A 23,988-nucleotide genomic window follows, 5' to 3' on the forward strand; every position below is an offset into this window, starting at 1 on the left:
CCCCCCCCCCCCACCCCCAAGTCAGAGGTTACAAGGAGCCACCTCTTTTGGAAAAAACTTAGCCTCCCTTCCACCAGTAGGTCATCCGGGATGGTTACTGGTATGGCAGCTATACTCTGCTGGAGCTAGTCAAAAAGCTGTCCTCTTGTTTTGACTGGGCCTTAGGCGCACACTGTTGATGAAAATGAGCGCGCTGGGTCTGTGCCTGCTGAGGAGAGCGAGGAGTGCACCTATGCATCTGTGAGCAATATGGACCCCTATTTGACTTGCTGAAAAACCTACTGGGAAGAGGAGGGTGCACTGGGTGTGTCGATGGTTCTCAGTGTGTTTTTGATGTGGTCCATGACTTCACCCAAAGAGGTTATTCCCAGGGAATGTGTCATCCGCCAACCTCTGCTGGACCAAGTCAGAGACACGCAGCAATGAGAGTCTGCGCATCACTACATTTTGGGCAAAAATCCTGGATACCACATTGAAAGTATTGTAAGCGCCTCTGGCCAGGAATTTATGACACAGCTGCTACTTGGCCAGCTGGCAAACAGATTCGGCCTACTCCAGTGGGAGAAAATACACCAAATCAGTTATACTGTGCACCAGGTTCTGCAACTAGAGGCTCGGGTAGAGCTGGTATGACTATATATGGATATGAGCACAGAGGTCCGATACATTTTCTGCCCAAAGGAGTTCGAGCTTCTCTGCCTGGGAGCACTGAAGCAGTCTCTGGAACTTCTAGCCCATTTGAGTGTGGATTACACCACCAGAGAATGATGAGGCAACTGCAGCTTATCAAACCAGGGGAACTTTGGATCCGACACATGGTATCAATCTTCTTGGGGAGGACATGGACCGACAAAGGGTACTCCCAGTTTTTCACCTGAACATCATGCAACGTCTTGTGAAGCAGGACGGCTCAACACAGTGGTCAGCTTTGAGGCAGGTGGAGACCTGCTCGATGCACATCCACTCCCAAAAATGGGTCTAGCAGCCATGGGAACTGATGCACCCGATGTCGGTGCAAGGGCCGATGTTGACTATTCAGACGAGACCCCAAATTTTTTCCCCCTTTTGAGTCTCTCTGGATGTGTTCTTTTTTGCATACTCAAAGAATACAGTTGGTAGAATTGTGGTCTAGCCCCAAACACTGGATACACCAGGAATGGGTGTCAGCCTTAGCGAGGGTCCAATTGCACCAAGAACAGAACATGGAAGGGAAAACAGCCGTGGCCAAATCAAATGACTAGATGGTGACATAAAAAGGAGCAAAATCACTGAAAAAATTAAGGCAAAACATCCAGGCTGATGCTCAGGCCTAAGGTAGCTGTGTGAGCCTGACAAAATTATCTAAAACTTTAAGGTTAGGAAAGGAAAAAATATTCTGAAGGTGGATAGGGCAAAACAGGGCAAAAATGCTTACAGGGAAGGCACAAAGTTCAAAAAGAAAAAGTATATATGCACTCAGATGCTGTGAGGAGCCGCAACCAACAAATTCTCTCCTCACTGTGGATGAAAAAACTGATGATTCTGTGTTCTTGTGGCAGGTGGGAAGGCACTCGCACATGTGCAGTGGGGGCACTGTCGATAGCTCTTAAAGAAACAGCATGCTGAAAAAATGTTCCGCACCGGACACTGTGGATAACAACCCACATGCGAGAATCAACTTGTATGCTTGTGATTAGAGGATAAATCTTTTCATATCATAGGACTGTTTCCTCCATGTTTCATCAGGTCAGAGCTAGATTTACGTCTCCTACAAGGGCCTGAGGGCATTTAGATTATCATGGTTTTTAACAAGGCAGCAGCTTTGGCTTTCTATAAGGGACATTTGGAGAGTAATTCTATAGCAAAATGCTTAAAACCTTTGATAAACATGCCTATTTTATAAAGACAACCTAGGTGCCTATTTGGGGATTAAACATTTCTTTTGTCTGGACAGTGAATGCTGGAGAATGGAAAAAATTGTGTTCTCTGAAGAATAAGTAAACCAAGGTGTCTGACTTATTAACTTACTGATTGCCCATATAGGGGGAGATTCTATATATGGAGCCTGGAAATCATTTTCACCTAAATGTATTCTACAAAATTTCTACATAGTTTATAGTTTATGCTGATGGCCATCTGTGTGACTATATTTACTCATGAGGAATTATGCCAAGTAGTAACTGGTGTAAATCCAAAACACCTAAATTAGGGGCAGAGCAGGTATATTCTACAACACTGCACGTAAACTGTAAGAATGCCCGATGCACCCATTCCACACCCCTTTTTGAGAATGCACATTACAACTTACGTGCACCACGTTACAGAATGTGCTTAGAGAGTTCTGCACGCAAGTTTTAAATAATGCTAATATTCAACAGCGCTGAATGGCTTGTTAACCAATTAAGTTATGGAATATGCTTGCATTTCCATACGGAAATCTAGGCACAATATATAGAATTTGGGGGATAATGTCTATAATAAGCATAATCGTAAGTATTTTTGATGACCAATTAATTGTAAAGACAAACTATAGAGAAAAATTTAGAATGATGATTAGACTGAAGGAGCAATAATGTGGATAGGTTTTTGCTACATATATGACTGTCCTTTAAAAAAAGAAATTCAAATAGTTTGGTGCAGAAAGTTTGGGAGTAGGATTGTTTGGATAGTAATATACATAATAAAGAAAACACAAGTGCTTTTATAAAATAAGAACCCAAAAGCACGCAAAAGCTCACACAAATTTACATCTGCTCTGAAGATGTAAACATATGTGTGTACCCTGTGAGGTAATTTTATAACCCATTAAACCACTGTAAATACCCCAGAAACACCCCTGTCCATGCCTCCTTGAAATTACACACAATATGAATTCAACACATAGCAATATAAAATACGATGTGCGTGTAACTCCCAATTAATACCAATAACTGGTTGTTAGCAGACAATTGCTGGCACTGACTGACATATTAATCAAATAAGTTGCATATGCAAATCGGCCAAATATAGAATCCAGGGGACTGTACATTGCAACTTCACCCAACCTACTCCCCTGGAAACACCTACGTACTCTTTTCAGTGCAGGTAGGTGGCTGCACAATTTTATAAAATCCTTTTTTCAATCAGATTTTACACGCAAATTTTTTTTTCTTTAATAATCCCTGAAATGACTGAAATTAAGATTAAATATTTACACACAAAACTAAAGTGGTGTAAAGAAAAAAGCACTACCCTTCTATTTATCTCAAATGACTTTGTGCTACCGTTTCATCTTTATATATCTCAGCTATCCCCCTTGACTACATATCATGTTTGTGTTGTACCAGTAGCATTAACATGATATATATGCTATCTGTATGTTCTAATATGACTTTTAGGTGTTTCACTGGTATTGTGTGGATATCTTGAGTAGCATATCTATGTTATTTAAATATTTTTCTATGCTATTATTGTACTATTTGTACTGTACCGACATCATATTTCTGTTATTTGATTGTCCTACAGTGCTGTAGGACAATCAAATAACAGCACTGATACTGTATCAGGTTAGTCCTATTACTAGGTATCAATCTGCCATCGCTATCATTCTTTGGATTTTTGACTGCAGTATTCATGGTAATTTATCCTGATAAGGCAGAGGACGCAAGAGGGGACGAAAAAGGCCAGAAATCCATGGAGGCCTCCCAGAGTGATGGCACGAATGCCAAAAAAAACCAATCATCCCCCAGCTTTCTTGAAAAGGGCAGGCTTTAACGGAAGGAGAAAGTGAGTCAGCCCTTTGAAGTGGTCATCCTTCACATATTCTAAACTGTTCCAATGCATGAAATGAGGGTGGAAGGATCTTAACGGGCGGAGGAAAAGATGTTTCAAAACACTGAAATACACTGTGGTTGCATTGCAGCAAACATGCTTCTATTTGGTCATTTTACTATTGTTGTGCTGTAAACAAAATTGTAAATGTTATATTAAACTGTACATGCTGTACACCTCCTTGGATGAATTTCTTCATAAACGCATTTAATAAATCCTAATCAATAAACACTAAAGTAAGGCCATATAAAGATTATGTGACACCCCCCCCCCCACCCTACTTTCTTGCATCCAGTGTTTTTGAAATCTAAAGAATCCATACGTATTGTTGGAATCTTGAGGTTCAAATCTCAAAATAGAACAAGTGGATGTGTATCTGGTGGCTGCAGCAATAAGGGCAGATGAATTCTGTAGCACATGGGTGATATTTATGTACTTCTAAAGAAATTAAGTAAATCAAATTTTAAAAAATAACACAAGCACACACACACACACACAAAAAAAGCCTGAAGGCTCTGCTCATAAAGCCTGAGAGCTAATGGGGATGAAATATGTTTCCTTTGTTGGAAAACCAGGTTGAAAAACATGGGCTGCATATCTTAAAACCAGAAGAATTAAACGCCTGTGTAATGTTCAGCATCCTTTGTAAACAGCAATTCAATCAATATACAATATCAAAACAAATATAAATATTTAACACTAATTCCCATGAAAAATTTATTGATTATTAACAAAACTTATTTTAAAAAGTTTAAAATTTTACTGACACAGGATATTTTGTTCTTGTATGTCATTGAAGCTAAAAAAAAAACTTTTCCCAAATCAAATATTAAACTATGACAGAAGAGCCATAAGAAGTAGGCACCATTTATGGAATACTATTCACAGCATGAAAATAATCCCCATATTGTTTATTATACCGTTAAACTTAATATTCTTATATTTTTAACTTATTTCAAAAATTAGCTAGCACCATAAATTTACAAACATACCACTATTTATCATTCAGAAAGTTTTCAGACTGCTTTCATATTAACTAAACACTAGTAGGAATCCAAAGAGTATGATAAGTACTAATCCCCAATTGTTTAAATGTTCATTACTAGGATTCTGCTGTGCTAAATATAAAACATTTATGATGTCCAGGAAGTAAAATTTAATATTCTTGGCAGTAATGCAGTTTGTCAATAGCTATGGCACTGCAAGAGAGACCTGATCTTCATTATTCACAGTGAATAAATCAGAACAAACTGTTTTAAGGCACACGATGGTGCTTAGGTGAAAAGTTATTGGGACCAACAACTATTTACAAATGCCAATGAACATTTCTTCGTTCATATAGCTTCCTTCCCAGTGTTAGGAAGAAGAAAATATTGGACAAAGGCATCAAACCCCAAGCAACCTCATTAGCAAACAAAGGGGGTCTCTTACAAAAGTGAGTTAGCATTTTTAGCGCGTGCTAAATGTATAGCTACCCATAATATTCCTATGGTGTCTACACGTTTAGAACACGCTAAAAGCACTAGCACACCTTTGCAAAAGGAGCCCAAAGTCAGACTTCAAATCACACCTGCACTGACCAATTTTTCTGCACAGAAGTTTCTCTATATTCTACTCTCTTGTTCAGTAATTCAGTGTATAGAATTGCCTTTGATCAATGATTTACTCTAGTAGAGACCAATCTGAGCACAGATTGGTTGAAAACTGATCTGTGCCAAAAGTATCCCTTTCAAGTATGCTGCTACCTACAACTTTCCTCTGCTAGTAACTGACTGGGGGCCCTGTTTACTAAGCTGCGTTAGAGGCACATTAGCGTTTTAACGCACGTTAACTATGTATGCGTGTTAACCATGTACGTGCCTACAATATCCCTACAGGCGCCTACACGGTTAGCTAACGCACCTTCTTTAAAATTCCTCCTCTCCAGGCATACATATCCTTCCATCTTTCTCATTTTATCTATGTTTTTGGATATGATTTGTTCCATGTCTCTCCCCTTTTTTTCTCCCCTTTTTTAAAAGCTTTTATGAACCGCTTAGATGACCCTTTAACTGATGGTATATCAAATAAAGTTGAACTTCGATATATTTAGTTCATGTAGAACATATTTAAAATAAATGCATATAAGATTCAAATAAGGATGGCATCATAACTTTGGCATTTGTCAGTTTAGTTTTGAATGTGCTTGCACAGAGCTTTCAAGTTTCACTGAAAATTGGCGTTTTTTCATATTTACCAATGATTTCAGAATGGATAAATGGTGTTCTGAGTTTGTAAGGATGATATGGATAACAACTGAAAATACTGCAACAATAACCAGGCTAAATTCATTCAGTATTATTGAGATTGTACCAATTTGCATTCTCTCACCACTAACTGGTTTAGGTTTGAAAAAGGAGACTGCTCTGCCAACTAAAAACTAAAAGGGAAACCTAACTAAAAATCTATGACCATTTATGTAAAGAATGCTGAAAGGAAAGGGTTTGAGAAATCCTACTAGAAAGAAAAGTATTTGCCAAATTAGCCAGAATAATTGTGAGTCTTAAAAGCTGATGATCCAAAACCATTTATAACTTGGAACAGGAGGATGATGAACTGCTGTGAACCTCTTGCAACCAGTTGATAAGAATTCCGTTGAGTGCTGCTGGCCTGTAAGAGAATAATATGGTTAAGCTCAGTAATATTTTTTTCTTCATTATTCCTTCCACTTGAGAAGTCTAAGGGCCCTGCTTACTAAGGTGCGCTAGCATTTTTAGCGCACGCTAAACACTAGAGACACCCATATATTCCTATGGGGGTGTCTAGCATTTAATGTACACTAATTTTTAGTGTGCTCTAAAAACACTTGTGCGCCTATAGTGTGGCTAAGTAAGGGTCCTAACTTGTGTAGCAACTGACCATGGGGGGGGGGGGGGGGGGGGGGGGGGTGTTAGCAGGTAATCTCTCAAACTAACCCTTGATGCTTTTGCTGGCAAGGGTCATCACACTTCAGTAGTGTGCATGACCTCAGCTGATCCTGCTGGACAAGAGACTCAGACTCCTGAAAGCTGAGCAACAAGTCTGGTCTAATTCTTGCCCTTTTTATTCACAAAATGAAATAATTTGTAAATTCAGTCAAAAAAAAAAAAAGTCACCAAGACACATACTCAATGAAGTATCACATGAGAAGGGATTCTGAAAGACAGTACAGTGCTGAGAAAATGTTTGTGAACTCCAAGTATAAGAAGAATTATAAGTTCTTAGCATAATACATCTAGTTAAAAACTAAGATTTTCCTTATGCAATAAAAAAAGGTAAAAACAAAAACAATTTCATGTTAATTGAAACAGTGTACAAAAGTTAGAATAAGTAATTCAGAATCAGTGGTAAAATATTATATGAATCCCTGGACTTTTAGCACAATTAATTGGTTAATTGAAATCAGATGCCTAAATAATTGGGTAACAAATAAACATTCTGCAAAGTAAATCTGCAGGGCATGGTCTGGGCATCCAGTCCAAAAGGTTTTGCGTTTTGATGTTATTGAGAACTTGCCATGCTATAATAAAAAGAAATTTCAAAGGATCCATCTACAAAAAAGAGTAGGTCATGTTCATATGAAGGACAGAATTACAAGACTATTTCTAAACAAACATTTTGGGTTCCATCCATCCATCCATCCACTGTCAGAAACTACAAATATAAAAAAGCTGAAGACTAGAAAAACTATCTAGGAGCAAATGGATCTGCCAGTATCATCCCCACCCCCAACACAGCAAACCAGAAAATCACCAACACAGTGAGAAAAGACCCAGACTAACATCTTAAGGATCTACAGATCTTTCTAGCTGTGGCTGATGTGTGGGTTCATGAGTCAACCATCATAAAAAATTTGAATTGGAACAGGAAAGGAAGAAGCCAATGTTCTGCTAGCCTTGGGCTTGTCAAAGAGCATCTGGATGACCCACAAAACTTCTGAAAAGTTGAAAAGTTCAGTAAACTGAACTTTTCTTCAGTGAAAGCCAAACACTGACATCAAAAATAAGAATTCATCCTGTCAGCCATGGTAGTGCACATATGGTGTGGGGCTGCTTTGTGCAACAGGATAGCTTACCACCATAAAAACACAGGGGTACCTTTTACTAAGCTACGGCAAAAGGGAGACTGCACTAGTGTCGGCGTGTTTTTCTGATGCACACTAAGGCCCCCTTTTACCACAGCGGTTAAAAAGCTGTCTGTTCTGGAAAAGAAATGGCTGTATGGTAAGTGAACCACTTGCATCGTGACCATTATTTTTTTTTTGTGGGGGAGACGCTTACCGCCACCCTTTGAGGGTGTCAGACTCAGTGAAGGAAGTGAGGGTCACCATCCCTATCTGTAAGCTCCAGACACAGAGCACAGTGAACAAGTAACAGGGTCCCTTTCCTGTTTAGTTTTTTTGTTTTGTTTTCTGGGTAGTGTTAGGATATTAGCAGTGTGCTGATGGCAACTGACAGCGGCCAGAAGACACTGGAGATGCTTGACCTAGCACAAGAGCAAACAGATGGCCTCAGTGATGAGGAGCTGAAGGACCAGCCTGTGCAGAGTTCTCCTAGGGAGAGAGAGCAGACCCCTTGTAGGCAGATCTACATGCTAGAGCAACAGCGGCTAGACCAAAAGCAGCTTCCAGTGAGAGGCACACGAAGAGTGACAACGGCAAAATGGGAAGAGTGACAGCGGTGAGAGGAACAGGAAGAGCGACAGCGGTGAGAGGAATGGGAAGTCCAGCTGTAGAAAATGAAGCTGGAGATGGAAATGGCTCATATCCAAAGCTCCCGCCCAATCCCTGCGCCGAGGTCCGAGGCAGGATCCACATCCCTGATCGGGCCCAACTTGTTTTCGCAGTTTGATATCAGAGGTGACATAGATGGATATCTGCCTGCCTTTCAAATAATTTGCCACCTCAATGAGGTTCCTCAGAAAGACTGGGTGTGCTATCTGGGAGGAAAGCTCACTGGTAGAGCACTTGAGGCATTCCAATGACTGTCTACAGAAACGTGCTCCCAGTTTCAGGAGATGAGCAAAATTTTGTTGAACCATTATGCCATTACCCCCGAGACCTATAGACTAAAGTTCCGGACTTTGCAAAAAGGGCCGGATGATACTCACATGCGAGTTTGTGATTCAGCTAAGATACCAGCACTAGCGGTGGCTCAGTGGAGCTGAAGTTAAAACCCTGGAGGACTGCCAGAACCTGATGGTCCTGCAGCAGTTTCTTCAGCATTGTCGTGCAAAGGTGAGGTAACATGTTCAAGATCATCAGTCCCATATTCCAGAGAAAGCGGATGAGTTGGTTGACATCTTTATGGCTAACCATCCCTGGTTAGCAAAGACAAGCCATCCTTATCCGCAGCAGCCAGGATCTAAGGGCAGCCAGGGTCCTAAGGCAAATATTCCTGCAACCTCAGAGACTGCCAGCAAACCCTCCAGTGTCCCCCAAAAACCTAATGACTTTACGTATGAATGTCCTTGTTACCAGTGTAGGCGCACAGGAAATTTCAAAGCGGATTGCCCAGATAATCCCAAGCCTGCACTAAAGAGCATTCCAGTTCCTGCACCAAGGCTGGCTGCTTTTGTGGGTGGCACCAGTACCATGAAGGAGATCCACACAGTTGCCGAAGTACAAAAAGTTACTGGCCATTCATCATGCAAGGAAGCAGATGGGTTTCCACAACACTACAGCACCCCAGTACCTGTGAATCAGATCCAGGTGGCTAGACTTGTAGACACTAGCTCTAGCATGACTTTGTTACGACTTGAGCTAGTGCAGGAAGATGCTATTCTTCCAGGGTGCACTGCAGAGGTAGTGCTAGCCAATGGATCCAGAAAGACTGTACCCATTGCTTGAGTATTCCTGGATTGGGGTACCACGCCTGGATACAGGGAAGTAGGAATAATGAAAAACATGCCGGTACAAATGTTGTGTGGGACAGACATGGGACCAATGAACATTACCCTTGAGAGTGGAGTCAGCATTTCTGCTATGGTGACCCATAGTCAGGCCAGGGCAGCCCAACAAGCAGAAGCAGCAGATATCACGAGTGGAGTCAGCATTTCTGCTATGGTGACCCATAGTCAGGCCAGGGCGGCCCAACAAGCAGAAGCAGCAGATATCACCTCTCCAGTTCCAGATCCTGAGCCAGTCCAGGTGGAACCAGCTGACCAAGCAGCAGGAGGTGTTCCAGTGCTTCCAGCAGCACCAGTTCTCAGAGGTGACCAGGGCCGTAAATATGGAACAGCCTGACTTAACTGACACACCTATCGATCAGAGTGTTGACCCAGATTTGTCAGAGTCACCAGTAGAGATCCTTCCAGATATGGATACTGATTTAGGACAGAGACATGCTTTTCAGGAAGCACAGTGCTCTAACCCTGACCTGGAAGCAGTGAGACTTGTAAAGATCATATCCTATGGAAAGAGCGCTTATACAGAGAGACTGATCCTGTTGATCCTAATAGGCCCTGGACAGCAGGCATGCAGCCCAGGCATGCAGCCCAGGTCATACAGACAACAACTTCTACAGATTGCACACGACATTCCACTAGCAGGATATCAAGGGATGACACGCACATGCACTAGATTGACCCAGAACTTCTATTGGCCAGGAGTATCTTGAGTAATAGCAAACTATTGCTGAACCTGTGATGCATGCCAATGAGTGAGTAAGACCCAAGATTACCCCAAGCTCTCCTGAAACCTTTACCCATCTCCATTTGAGTTGCTTTATGGCTGGAGAGTGAGAGGGCCCCTTGACCTATTAAGAGAACATTGGGAGGGGAAGTTGATACCACTGACACCCCGGTAACTGAATTTGTAGTTAATATGTGGCAGAGATTAGAATAACTTATGGCTTTGTCAGAGATAACTTGCAGGCAGCCCAGACTAAGCAAAAGACCTGGTATGATCGTAAGGCCTGAAATAGAGAGTTTTATGAGGGCAAGCAGGTACTTGCTTTAGTCCCAGTATGTCAATCAACTTCAAGCTAATTGGGTGGGATCTTACAAGGTCATAAGGCGCCTGAATGATACAAACTATGTTGATATCTATGGACTCTCAAGACAGAAAACAGCGTACCTTTCATGTAAATATGTTAAAGGCCTATGTAAATCACATAGCCATAGTACTTGCTGTGTATAGCCCACCAGAAGTGTCAGGTTAGTGAACCCATACCTGACCTCCTAGCAGAGACATTACCAGAGGAATCTAACACTGAAGAGAGACCATCTAAATGTACAGTCAAATGTGAGAACTAGAAGAACCACAGGAAACATGTATAAAAGAGACCCATTTCACATGCTCTAAGTATGAGAAAAATTTCAGTATGAAGAACAGCTAATGCAGAATCTGAAAAGTAATAAAGAAAATGGAATATGTGCAAGTACAGAATATGGGAAAAGCTTTACCAATAAAGCAAACATTACAGAATATCAGAAAAACACCAATAGAATATCTTCATGCCCTGGTTATGACAGTAGCTTCAACCAGGAAGAAAGCTCCAGAAGAAATATAAAATTTCACCCAGGAGAGAGAGACCAGTTTCAAGTATGGAGTGTGTGAAAGGTTTTAGTTGCAGGAAATTATTGTCAAAGCAGCACAGAATTCATTCAGGAATGAAACCATTTACATGCACTAAATGTAGAAAAGGCTTTATTCATAAATCTCAGCTAACAAAGCACCAGAGAAACCACACAGGAGTAAAATCATTCACATTTGCTGAATGTGGTAAAAACATTTGTCAGAAGATACTACTCACTATTCACAAAATGAAGCATGCAGGATTAAAACTGTTAGCATGTACTAAGTGTTGTAAAAGCTTCTGTTATAAGCACCAGAAGGGCAATTAACATGGTAGTGCTGACGGCCTCTCCAGAAAGGAAGAGCAGCCAGAAACACTCTGACACTGGACTATCAAGACCTGATCAGCGGTCTGTACAGGCCACATTCCAGGGTCTCTCTCTTGAAGAGGGAGGTGTGACAGAACAGTGTGCTTTAAGCCTATAAAACTGCCTTAATTCATTCTTGAAGTGTACTTCTCTAGTTTGGCCAGCAGGAGGTGCATGTTACGTTTTAAGCTGTTACAAAGAACTGACCTTTCCTTCTTTAGTTAACACACAAAGGAAATGCCTGCAGTGATGTAACTAGCTATTTTCAAACTTGTTGTTCTGGGCTCTGATTGGCCCAGAAGCTCGTTTCATTTGGATTGTACTGGCTTTTTCCCCAGTCTTAAACCAGGAGAAGAGAGAGCCAGATCTCTTTGCTAAGGCCCTGTAAACAGTAACATTTAATAACTTGTGAGCAGCTATATGTCCTGATCTTCGCATGTGCTTTTTAGAAAGTAAACACATGTTTAGTTAGTGTTATAATTGATCCATATTTCAGTTACCTGTTATTGTTTGCTGATTGCACTTTTTATGTTTCACTGTTCAATATTTTTAAGACAATTTAGTTTGTTGCAACTGCCTGTCTGGACTGAACAAGAATCCTGGTGGCTTGTGTGTTGGGTCTGTGAGTGCTTTCTAGGAACAGTGGTACCACTAGAAGTGTGGCTCCAGTAACTGAGGCGTCTTTTATATCCGGCAGCCATTTTCTGTCATTTGCTTCACTTTCAAGACTGGTGAATAATACACTGAACTCCCCCCTGAGGCAGGATCAAAACAGGGGATCCCTCTGTCGGGGCTATAACAATGGGTGGCCACCCTTGGTGCTCTCCTGGGTCTGATCACGAAATAAGTCTGTCGTGGTTCTGGGGTTAAGCTAAGTAACAGTTTCTTTACATTTACTTGTGGTGCACCCGTTTCTTTAATTATGGTGAAATTTCTCCAGTTTTTTTTTAATATATGGTTATGGATAGTGGACCTTTTGTATAGTAAATAGAACCCTCCATTTTTTTGCTAGTGTTTTTTCTTCATTTTGGGGGTTCTTACACTGTGGTTGATTTTGGTGGCTTCTATGAAACCCATGATGATGATCCCATTAACACTATGCTGAATTACTGTAAAGCTAAGAGTATCCCTGGGGGTCTGAGAATTATTAAAGCACCAACTATGTTCTTAGATCAAGTTTTTTTAGATATATGTTGCTGCATCTTAAATAAATGCAGCTTAGACCTCATGATTTTATTAGCAGAGACCTCGAAACAAAAAAGTGCCACATTACAAGAACCCTTAGACAACAAGATTAGAAGTGCACGTTCACTTGATCAGAATTTCGACAAGGTATCTAAGGATGTCAACCATAAGATGGTCAAATTTAAAAATGAAATTAAAGAAACTAAGACCCGTAAATTTCACCGAGACGAAATGGATTACAAGAAAGGCAATGTCTAGCCATTCTCCAAGGCCAGAATATATCACTCTAGACCCAAAGAGAGTCCTCCCATTCGCAATATATCAGACAGATTACCTACCCATAGGAACAATGGAGAGCTCTCACCGGTAGCTCCAGGTCCCTCGAAACAGGTGACCCCAATCGAACAAAGACGTAAGAGGATCAGGAGTGACTCTGGAGTTCGATACACATCACCGTTTTGCAGCCCTATTGGTATACCGAATCAACAATTACCACCAAGAATTAGAAGTAAAGAACCATGTTCACCACCAGACAAAGGACGCCAATCGACAGATAACCTTGAACATGATAACACAGGTTTTTTTTTTTTAGAAAGACTATGGAAAAGGAATTTCGAGACCAAGAAATCATGGACGAATTCCTTCTCCAGAGGGATATAGCATCCCCCCTGGGAGAGGGAATACCAGATCAGGGAGGGATTTCCTCAGAGAAGGAGAGGCAGAGGCACCTACAAAGGACCACAGAATTACCAATACAACATGGAGAGGTTTCACTACAACAACCAAGAGAGACCACACTATACCATTACAATCATCGGAGATAAGAATCCCTATTTTCAATCTATCAGACACTATACTTACAGAACAAGAAATTGATGTTTTACATACAGGTTTATCCTTTGTCCACACAGTCAAATATAACGCCTTCCAAACCAGGGTTGATCTTTTTAAGTTCAATCACAAATGACAGATTATCCATGCCTGTTCAAAAACTTCAACTACATCTACAGATATTTCAACAGTTAAAAGACCATCTTCTTGGATCCCACCTGGCCCCACCAACCCACTGATTCAAGCATTCAACTCGTGTTGAATGCTTACTACATCTGGAGGGACTTACTACATCTGGAGGGACTTACTACATCTGGAAAAGGCTACAGTATTACAACACTTCAAGAATTGAACAAGAAGCTATACAACATTTGAGCAAGAATCGAGGAATCGTTAACAAACCAGCGGACAAGGGAGGAAGAATCGTGGTTATGAATTGTGAAGATTACATTAAAGAAGTGGAAAGACAACTTACAGATCTAGAATTTTACATCCCCCTTGATAAAGATCCCACAACTGACATACAAGAAGATATCCAGGAACTGATAGATATTTCTTCACGCATGGGCTTCCTAACCAAAAAGGAGAAAGAATTCCTCCAGGTTAAACATCCAGTCATCCCCACAATACAGTGGGGGAAATAAGTATTTGATCCCTTGCTGATTTTGTAAGTTTGCCCACTGACAAAGACATGAGCAGCCCATAATTGAAGGGTAGGTTATTGGTAACAGTGAGAGATAGCACATCACAAATTAAATCCGGAAAATCACATTGTGGAAAGTATATGAATTTATTTGCATTCTGCAGAGGGAAATAAGTATTTAATCCCTCTGGCAAACAAGACCTAATACTTGGTGGCAAAACCCTTGTTGGCAAGCACAGCGGTCAGACGTCTTCTGTAGTTGATGATGAGGTTTGCACACATGTCAGGAGGAATTTTGGTCCACTCCTCTTTGCAGATCATCTCTAAATCATTAAGAGTTCTGGGCTGTCGCTTGGCAACTCGCAGCTTCAGCTCCCTCCATAAGTTTTCAATGGGATTAAGGTCTGGTGACTGGCTAGGCCACTCCATGACCCTAATGTGCTTCTTCCTGAGCCACTCCTTTGTTGCCTTGGCTGTATGTTTTGGGTCATTGTCGTGCTGGAAGACCCAGCCACGACCCATTTTTAAGGCCCTGGCGGAGGGAAGGAGGTTGTCACTCAGAATTGTACGGTACATGGCCCCATCCATTCTCCCATTGATGCGGTGAAGTAGTCCTGTGCCCTTAGCAGAGAAACACCCCCAAAACATAACATTTCCACCTCCATGCTTGACAGTGGGGACGGTGTTCTTTGGGTCATAGGCAGCATTTCTCTTCCTCCAAACACGGCGAGTTGAGTTCATGCCAAAGAGCTCAATTTTTGTCTCATCTGACCACAGCACCTTCTCCCAATCACTCTCGGCATCATCCAGGTGTTCACTGGCAAACTTCAGACGGGCCGTCACATGTGCCTTCCGGAGCAGGGGGACCTTGCGGGCACTGCAGGATTGCAATCCGTTATGTCGTAATGTGTTACCAATGGTTTTCGTGGTGACAGTGGTCCCAGCTGCCTTGAGATCATTGACAAGTTCCCCCCTTGTAGTTGTAGGCTGATTTCTAACCTTCCTCATGATCAAGGATACCCCACGAGGTGAGATTTTGCGTGGAGCCCCAGATCTTTGTCGATTGACAGTCATTTTGTACTTCTTCCATTTTCTTACTATGGCACCAACAGTTGTCTCCTTCTCGCCCAGCGTCTTACTGATGGTTTTGTAGCCCATTCCAGCCTTGTGCAGGTGTATGATCTTGTCCCTGACATCCTTAGACAGCTCCTTGCTCTTGGCCATTTTGTAGAGGTTAGAGTCTGACTGATTCACTGAGTCTGTGGACAGGTGTCTTTCATACAGGTGACCATTGCCGACAGCTGTCTGTCATGCAGGTAACGAGTTGATTTGGAGCATCTACCTGGTCTGTAGGGGCCAGATCTCTTACTGGTTGGTGGGGGATCAAATACTTATTTCCCTCTGCAGAATGCAAATAAATTCATATACTTTCCACAATGTGATTTTCCGGATTTAATTTGTGATGTGCTATCTCTCACTGTTACCAATAACCTACCCTTCAATTATGGGCTGCTCATGTCTTTGTCAGTGGGCAAACTTACAAAATCAGCAAGGGATCAAATACTTATTTCCCCCACTGTATACATGCTGCCAAAAATACATAAATCTTTAGATAATCCACCTGGTATCTGGGAATGGTTCCATTTTGGAGCCACTTTCTATATTTGTTGATTTTTTTCCTCAGGCCTTTTATCCTGCAGATCTCTTCATATGTACGTGATACGACAAATATGATCAATATCTTACAGGAATATGATGGCCCTCTATCAGACACAATAATGGTCACTCTCGATATAGAGTCTCTCTACACGAATTTCTCCAGTTTGAAGCACTCAGGAACATAGAGAATACACTTCAAAAACGGACCACCCACAGGAGAATTCCTAATCACCTCATATTAACTTGCGCCACCTTTGCACTTACCAAAAATTATTTTTTGTTTCAGGACATATTCTAACAGCAGATCAAACGCACGGCCATGGGGTCAACCATGGCCCCCGATATCGCCAATCTATACGTTGCCATTTTCGAACACGAACAACTGGAATCCAGTATCTTCTCGCAAAACATCAAGATCTATAGAAGATATATAGATGATATATTTATCCTCTGGCAAGGTGATTTGGAGTCACTCAATTCATTTTACACTTGGCTCAATTCCAGAGATCCGAATTTAAAATTTAAGATGGAATTCAGTAGAGACTCTGTATATTTTCTTCACCTGAGAATTCTTAAAGGACCCATATTTTTTCAAAACCACGATCTACCTTAAACTGACGGGCAGGAATGTTTTCTTACACTACACAAGCCATCACAATCCCTCCCTTAAAAAGAATTTACCCCTGAGCCAATTCCTTCGGCTGCGCAGAATTTGCTCTGATTTTGAGGATTTTAACACACAAGCAGACACCCTTAGTAAAAGATTCATCAATAGAGGTTACCCAACAAGATGTATACAGGATGGATACAGGAAAGCATTATTTAAGGACAGATCCGCTCTATTACAACCTGTTGACCATCGGGTAGTGTCAGATATTGTGTGCACACTCAGGTACTCATCTTGAAAAAGATATACAGAAAACCATAAGATGCCATTTGGCACATTTTGAATGGTCTTGAGTGTTTTAAAGACAAGAGACTTGTAGTGGCCTACTCGAGAGATAAGAATCTTAAAGAACATCTTGTACCTTCTTTTTTGCCAGAATTTGAAGATAGTCAGACCAATCTAGGTCACCGCCGCTGTGGAACGTGCAGTGTATGTAGCCATTCGATGGACATGCCCACATTCGTACACCCAAGGACTTCAAAAAGATAGCACTTAAATCACACCTCAGATTGCAATAAGTCATGTGTGATCTACTGCATCCAGTGCCCATGTCCTATGTTATACATAGGCAAAACCATAAGAGCAATTAAGACTAGGATAATACAGCACAGAAGTTGTATTAACAGGAGAATTGACAGGTCCTTGGTGGACCACTGGATAAAGGCAAATCACAATATTTCAGATCTGGCGTTCTTGGTTCTCAAAGTCTTTAAAGTAAACAAAAGAAGAGGCAATATAGTCTTTTGTTGAGAGAAGAACAGAGACTCATTTTCGATCTGCAGACACTTACACCCAGTGCTTTTTTTATGCCGGTAGGCGACGGTACGGCGTACCGGCACTTTTTTTTCTCCCTCCCCTGGCGACCACTCCCTCCCGGGGAGTCCTGCACTTCCTCTGTCCCGCATCCGCAATCTTTCCCGGACCCCACTGCCCCTCCAGTTATCCCATTTCATCAACCCACCTTGCAGCATAATATCCCTCCCGTTCCACTTTGCTTGCTGTGCGCTAATAAACAAGCATGGCAGAAGCGCAGGACCGTGGCTCTCTGCCTGCTGCTACTGCTTCCTGTGCCGACCCGCAAGTTAACCTCGCACAAGAAGCAGTAGCGGCAGGCAGAGAGCCACGGTCCTGCGCTTCTGCCATGCTTGTTTATTAGCGCACAGCAAGCAAAGTGGAACGGGAGGGATATTATGCTGCAAGGTGGGTGGATGAAAGGGGCAGAAAGAGATGGGATAACTGGAGGGGAAGTGGGGTCCAGGAAAGATTGCAGATGCGGGACAGACTGGGTCAGGGAGGGGGGCTCAGATGGGTATGGGTGGCTGGAGAGAGGGGGAGCAGGGAAATTAGGATAGTCGCTGGATATGGGTGGAGGGCAGGGGGGACGGGGGGTTGCTGGACATGGGTGGATGGCAGGGGGGTCGCTGGACATGGGTGGATGGCAGGGGAGGGCAGAGGGGACAGGAGGGTCGCTGGACATGGGTGGATGGTAGGGGGGGACAGGGGGGGTTGCTGGACATGGGTGGATGGCAGGGGGGACAGGAGGGTCGCTGGACATGGGTGGATGGCAGGGGTAACGGGGGGTCACTGGACATGGGTGGATGGCAGGGGGACAGGGGGGGTTGCTGGACATGGGCTGATGGCAGGGGGGACAGGAGGGTCGCTGGACATGGGTGGATGGAGGGCAGGGGAGAGGAGGGCTGCTAGACATGGGTGGATGGAGGAGAGGGAAGGGAGAGAGAAGAAATGCTGGACATGGATGGAGGCGAGGAAAGAGTGAGGAAGGAGATGAGATGAGGGAAAAGGAAGAGAGGAGAAAAACTGCACATGGATGTAGAAAATAGGCAGAAGCTGGATCCACTGGACAGTCAAGTCTGCGGAGGACCCAGCTTTTACTTACGGATGTAGGGCAAGAAATGAAGACGAAAGGAGGAAAGTAAAGAAATAAATGGAAAGGAAGCCCTGGAAACTGAGTTAAGAGGACAGATAGCAACAGAATCAGATACTGTGCCAGCATGATCAGAAAAACAAAGTCACCAGACAACAAAGGTAGGAAAAATCATTTTATTTTCATTTTAGTGTCTGGAATATGTCCAATTTGAGAATTTACATCTGCTGTCTTATTTTGCACTGGGTATACTGGAGCTGTAACAGCTTACAGAAATTATTTATAATGAAAAAAAAATCATGTTATTTTTTTCTCCTATACTAGTATAATATTTTCAATGATGTCTGTTTATATGCGCTATGGCTGGTATAAGGGGTGTGGCAAATGTGAGTGTGGCTATAACAGGGGTGGAGTCATATGTGGTGAATCCGCCCACGAGTACCGGCACCATTTTTTCTACAAAAAAAGCACTGCTTACACCTATGGGCCTCAACAATGACATAGATTTTACAGTCTTTTTATGAAAGCCCCATGCTCCCTCAAATGATATTATCATGTAATGTTCTATTTGACACAATGACTGAAGGAGTGTGGTCTATATCTTGTTTTTTTAAATTGAATAAGATATACACTGGAACACTATTATTACATTATGTTTGTTTGTTCTTTATAAGGTTTTCAAAGGTAACAGTACCCATGACCCCATTTTTATATGAAGACACTTTTTAAACCTAAGAGTGAGCCGTTTAGTATTATTGGGGAATCATGCAATCGCTTTACTGTGGACCTGTTTAAATGTGTTTGACTATTTTATTCTATTATTACTTTTGCTTTATTTTTGCTTCATTTTTTTCTTACAAGTTCATACTCAATAGTACCATACTTATTATTCACACATTCAGTATCTCCCTATTAAAACCGTTCGGAATGATTAGTTTATTTCCCTATAGCCAAAATGAACCGCATTGCAGATAGACATATAACCTTAGTATTAAGAAGCAACACGCTGCTTTCCTGAAACATATGGCAATGATGTTTGTGCAACTATGACTATTACACTGGGTTTCAAATAGACTGAGATTTCTGTGGCTTGCAACATGTTATTTTAATAGTATGGTCGTCCATTTTCATTCCAGTTCTATGACGAAGCCCTTCTGACATCATCTCATTTACAATAGATGACCTCAGTTCCATCTGTTTTTTGGCGCCAAATGAAACTATTTAACCGCTGCTGTACTTTGTACACACCTTTTGCTCATTATTGATGCAGGATGATACACTAAGCGCTTTACCGTCTTTACATCGCAAAAGTTCTTTTTTAAGGTAAGCTCTTCTTGAAATTCATTTATAAAGAAATCTGGCACTTATAAAAAGAAATATAGTTGTCTCTTGGGTACGGTCTCAACGGCTGCATAAATTTATAATTAATAAGACTTCGTTCTCTTTGGCTTCCATAATCTGCATACTGTTTATTCGGTGGGTACATTTTTTATTTTATGTTTTTGACAGCTTACTCGATATCACATATATTTAAATTAAAAAATGAGGACTGTTGCCTGGGATTGTGTAGTACTTGCCAAAATTACAACCCCGGCTTTTTACAGAAAATCCACAGAAGGTGCTGCTCTCGCTAGGTCCACATTTACTTTATTTGTTGTATACTGAGGGCTTTTATCTCCACCACATTATGTGAATATACAGCTCTTTCTTATTGGTCTGTGAAACTTATACTTACGGACTTTTCATCTTCCTTGTAGTCCAGTTTTATCAGGACTGTATACACGGAAAAAGAACAACCTTGCACATAATTTAACACCTTATGAAACCGTTTATAATAGCTTTCAGTCTGGGATACTTCACGTACCCTTTGATATATGCTTGGCAAACACCGATTAAGGGATATTACTCCCAGAACACTAAATTTCAGAATCTGCATAAGGCGGTTCATTTCTATGGTATTCAATACGTCCTTTTTTAGGGCTCTTTTAATGTTATTCCTTCCAATATAGAAAGGATCAACCACCCCTTTTTTAAAAATGTATAAAACTTTCATATGTGAATATAAGAGTTATGTAATTTTTATTACTGTATGTCTATTTGTCACACAATTGGAAAGATTCATGGCGCTCTTAACAATCACGTCGTGCTGGCTTCACACTATCCATTTTTAAAAAGCCGTTCTACAGGTTACCCTTGCTACATTATGCCTATGGTGATAAATACGTCCTTTTTTTAAGGTTCTTTTAATGTCATTTCTTTTCTATTATGGAAAAGATCAACCACCACCCCTTTTTTAAGAGCACAAAACTTTCATATAAGTATATATGAGTTCTATAATTCCTCTTTAATAATTTTTATAGATGTATGTCCATTTTGCATGTGACTCTTGTTCCTGTGTTTTGATAATCTTGTTTCATCCTCCTTAGATTTTAAGTTCTAGAATATTTTAAGCTCCATTTTTGAAATATTATTGCTGTGACTATTGATTCATTTACACTTGTACGTATATTTTGAGTACAATTTTGATGTCTTTTTGACCACATGAACACTATATGTATGTTGTCTGTGATACGCATATTCTTTATTTATGTATTTATATATTCTTTTAAATGTTTTTTTAGACTTCTTAGGCAGGCCTGTGGCCAAAACACAGTACTGTGTCGAGTCTACATTAAAGTTTATTTATCATACATCACTACTGTCACAGTCTCCTGGAGTTATTGATCCACTTCCCACTTCTCTTGTTTACATTTTTGACTTTGTGGGATTTAGTGTTCATCCACTCAGGTGGACGACCTACCCCATCCATTAAAGGGGAGACCATCTTTGTAGGCACCCTGGATTTGAGAGGTTTCCTTTGTTTAAAATTATATTTAAGGTTACTAAGTCCACTACCCATCACAATATAGTGAGAGCATTTACAGATGTGAAGTTTCTATTATTTATGCTCTTTAGCTCTTTAGTTAATATTTTGAATACTGAATACCATAAAAAAAACCCACAGGAGGCTGTTTGGGTTGGGAGAGAACAGAGGGCTGCAAGCGAATAAATAATATCGTTGACTCCTACAGGTATGGGTGGAGATGGAAGAAATTAATTGAGGGGATGGGTGGGGATGGAATAGATCTTAACGAGTACAGGTGGATATGGGTGAAATGTTTGTCCCCGTGCAACTCTCTACATTCTATCTCCCTACCTGATTGTCTTCTGCCTTTCATTATTGCTCTGTTTGTCCAGTCCCAGTTTGTCACTGTGCTGTGTGCTGCTGTTGGGAGAGTGAGAGCTATGCTCTCTGCTGGTGCTAGGTCTCACTAGGTATGCACAGTGGTGTTACTGGAGTTAGTGGGTTACACCTGTGCTGGGGACATGTGCACATCATTCAATGGATGCACTGAATGCTATTGTGGCCGACGCTTTGCTGGATGTGGATGAGAGTCTGGAGGGGAGGCCCAGGAGGAGATACCCCTATCAGAGTATACAGGCCCAGGACTCACTTCCTGGGCCTCACTAGCCAGGAATGCTTTACTAGATACTGCTTTGATAGGGCTGCCATACAGCATTTCTGTCAGCAGCTACAACTTCTCCTCCAGGCCAGGATATGCAGGAATAATCCAGTGCCAGCCCACCTTAAAGTCACAGCATCCCTCACTTTCCACGCCACCAGTACTTTTCAATCAGTGCTAGCAGTCAATGCAGGCATCACCCAGCCCACCTTCTCCAACTGTCTTGCCCAGTTCCTCAATATCTTCCTCACTCATACCTCACAGTTATCTTCCCAACTACCACCTCAGGCCCTCCAGAACAACATGGCTCAGTTGCATGCCACAGCCTGATTCCCCTCAGTCATAGACCTTATTGACTGCACACACGTCACACACTCAGACCCCCCCTCCCCCCATCATATGAGGACACTTATAGGAATAGAAAATCTGAACATGCATGTCAGTTGTATTTCCTGGGGAAAATTGTGGACATATGTGCTCTGTACCCGGGGTCTGCCTATATACTCCAGCATTCGGGAACCTAGTGCAGGCTTCACCAAGGGGAGATCGCCAGTGGTTGGCGCCTAGGTAAGCAGTACAGGGATTTCTAACCCCCTTGCCCAAATCCCCCCTCCAAATGTCACCACTTTTCTTCAAAATGGCCCCAGAACCCACACCCATGACCCAAACTTCACAAGGTCCTCATACTAGCCAATACACACCCATGTCTGTGATTCCTGTTCTCACCACAGGTGACAGAGGCTGCCCCCAGGAACCCTGGCTCACGCCTCCCATTGTTCACCCTCAAAATGACGCAGAGGAGCAATATAACAAGAGCCATAAGAACCCTGGCACCATCATCAAACGGACCTTTGGCCAGTTCAAAAAGAGATTTAGATGTCTTGACTGTTCTGGAGGGGAACTGCTCTACAGACCAAAAAAGGTTGACAAGATCTTCATGGCCTGCTGCATAACTTGGCGTAGCAGAGAAGACAGCCCCAGCCACAGGACACACAGCAGCAACAACTGCTAGACCAAGAGGATGATAACCCACACTCCTCTGAGCCACACCAGGGACCACACCAGCTGACTCTCTCATTAATTCATGTCTATGTATGTACTCAGTAACTTTGTTCGTTATAATACCTTCTATCATTCTGCCCTGCACCAACGTCAGGCTCACTGGTCTATAATTTCCCAGGTCACCTCTGGAACACTTTAAAAATTGGCCACCTTCCAATCTTTCGGTTCCATGCTTGATTTTAAAGATAAATTACATATTACTAACAAAAGCTGTGCAAGTTCATTTTTTAGTTCTAGCACTACTCAGGGATGTTTACCATTTGGTCCAGGTTATTTGCTATTCTTTAATTTACCAAATTGCCCCATTTCCATTCCTATGATTCATAATGATTGAATACCATTTCTGGAACTGGTATATCCCTCACAACTTCTTCAGTGAAGACCAAAGAATTCATTTAGGGGCCCTTTATATACTACTACTACTACTATTTAACATTTCTAGAGCGCTACAAAGTGTACGCAGCGCTGTACAAACACAGAAGAAAGACAGTCCCTGCTCAAAGAGCTTACAATCTAATAGACAAAAAGTAAAGCATTTAAATTTAAAATATTTAAGCAGTCAAGCACAAGAGAACAGTCACAGAAGGACAGAAGATGTTGAAGGGTGGTCAGTGTGATTAGGTGTAACTGGTTGGAGTAGTGGGAGAAGGTGATAGAAGAATAGAAATGGGTGAGGTAAAGTAATGAGTGGGTTGATAGGGATTACTGCTCACTTTTCTGGGACTTCCGCCGGGGCCCAACATGGCCACCGGTGGTAGTCCCGCCCCAAGCATGCACCATTTCCAGGGGAAAATAGAAAATCCCTGGAAATGGCTTGCGCAGCAATAACCCACCAGCAAATCGGGCATCGCCGTGTGCTGCC

The 23,988-nt window shown here is 41.9% G+C and overlaps 1 protein-coding gene across 1 annotated transcript in view; it reads right to left on the reverse strand.

Moving 5' to 3' along the window:
* Window positions 1–4,492: 4,492 nt before the first annotated feature.
* Window positions 4,493–23,988, reverse strand: part of EPHX2 (epoxide hydrolase 2) — a 189,902-nt gene continuing 170,406 nt past the window's right edge. The window contains exon 19 of the mRNA XM_030198674.1: window positions 4,493–6,438. Within this exon, the coding sequence (XP_030054534.1) occupies window positions 6,357–6,438 (82 nt within the window). The 3' untranslated portion in view covers window positions 4,493–6,356. The remainder of the gene's footprint in view (window positions 6,439–23,988) is intronic.

Source organism: Microcaecilia unicolor, chromosome 3 (genome assembly GCF_901765095.1).
Source record: "Microcaecilia unicolor chromosome 3, aMicUni1.1, whole genome shotgun sequence".
Classification (NCBI taxonomy): Eukaryota; Metazoa; Chordata; class Amphibia; order Gymnophiona; family Siphonopidae; genus Microcaecilia; species Microcaecilia unicolor.